This window comes from Chaetura pelagica, unplaced genomic scaffold, assembly GCF_000747805.2.
Source record: "Chaetura pelagica isolate M959 unplaced genomic scaffold, ChaPel_1.0 scaffold433, whole genome shotgun sequence".
NCBI classification, from domain to species: Eukaryota; Metazoa; Chordata; class Aves; order Apodiformes; family Apodidae; genus Chaetura; species Chaetura pelagica.
Window position 1 is genome coordinate 783873 of NW_009952574.1, and position 1169 is coordinate 785041.

The 1169-nt window shown below is 48.3% G+C and overlaps 1 protein-coding gene across 1 annotated transcript in view; it reads left to right on the forward strand.

Annotated features, from left to right (window-relative positions):
- Positions 1-1169, forward strand: part of MRPL37 (mitochondrial ribosomal protein L37) — a 5226-nt gene that overhangs the window by 1931 nt on the left and 2126 nt on the right. The window contains exons 2-3 of the mRNA XM_009993596.1: positions 11-83; positions 600-716. Coding sequence (XP_009991898.1) covers positions 11-83; positions 600-716 — 190 coding nt within the window. The remainder of the gene's footprint in view (positions 1-10; positions 84-599; positions 717-1169) is intronic.

Sequence of the window (1169 nt, forward strand, 5' to 3'; positions counted from 1 at the left end):
GCTGGAGCAGCGGGGCCAACGGGCCGTCGCCCACGCGCGGCTGTGGGACACCAGGCAGGCCGCTCCCCGGAGGGAGCACTATTGGGAAGTCCCGGGGCAGGGAGGAAACGGCCAGGGCATCAACCCGGGCGTCGAGCACGGCGCTGTAAGGACCCCGGGTTGCAGCCCTGCAAGGGAAGTTCATCCGTGGATCACTGCTGAGAGCCTGGCCTGCTGTGCACAGCCACTTGTAAGAGCAAGCAAAGCAACGACCCCCAAAGCCCCTAGTCCTGCATATTGACAGCAGGACCAATGCAAATGAACACTCTGCATCAAAGCTTCTTTTAGGTCAAGGTCTGTGTTCCAACTTGAGATCTGCTTCTCTCTGATGCAGAATGTGGATTTTTGCAATACATAATGATAAGCATTTCCTCTGCCAGCTCGGAGCAGGGCTGGCGTGTCAAACATTAATCTGAAACCTGCCTTAACTGTTTGTTAGTGTTTTGCCATCACATGTCTTACATACACTGACACTACAGCACTCACCTCCCAGAAGTATCTGCCTGCCGTTAGGGTAACATTTTTGAATGTAACTTCTTATTTTGTTTTATCCTTCTAAAGCCCAGTACTGTTTGAAGACTTGATGCATTTGTGTCGGTCAATGGCCGTGGAATATCCTGCTCTGGCTAAAAGAATGTTGGCTCGGAACTACAAGATAGCAGCTACTTGGGAAAGAGGTTAGTTCTGCTGTGGTGGAAGCATTTAGCTCTTTTCATGAATACAAGAGGGGTAACAGCCACCAGCTTTAAGGCTGAGGCCTTGGGGAAAATGAAACCATTTCTGGACCCAAGTAATTCTTTCAGTTTTAAGTAGTGCTGTAAGGATGGGCAGCCTTGGATGGATGTGATGGCAGGATTCTTGGACAAAGGAGATTATTAGAGTGCTAGACAACATCAACAAGATGGGGAGAGGAGACAGCCAGCACCTTGGAATTGATTATTTCTTTTTTTTGTGTCCAAAATCTCTACTGTTGGTTTTCTACACGTGTTAAGAAACTTAACACCAGCAATAAATGTTGGTATTTTAGAAGAAGAACCTACAGCTGAGCTACTATTTAAGGTGTGTTTGTAGTTGAGGGGGAGAGAGTGAGCCTTGCAGCACAAGGACATGCTAGAATGCTGCTGCCCACA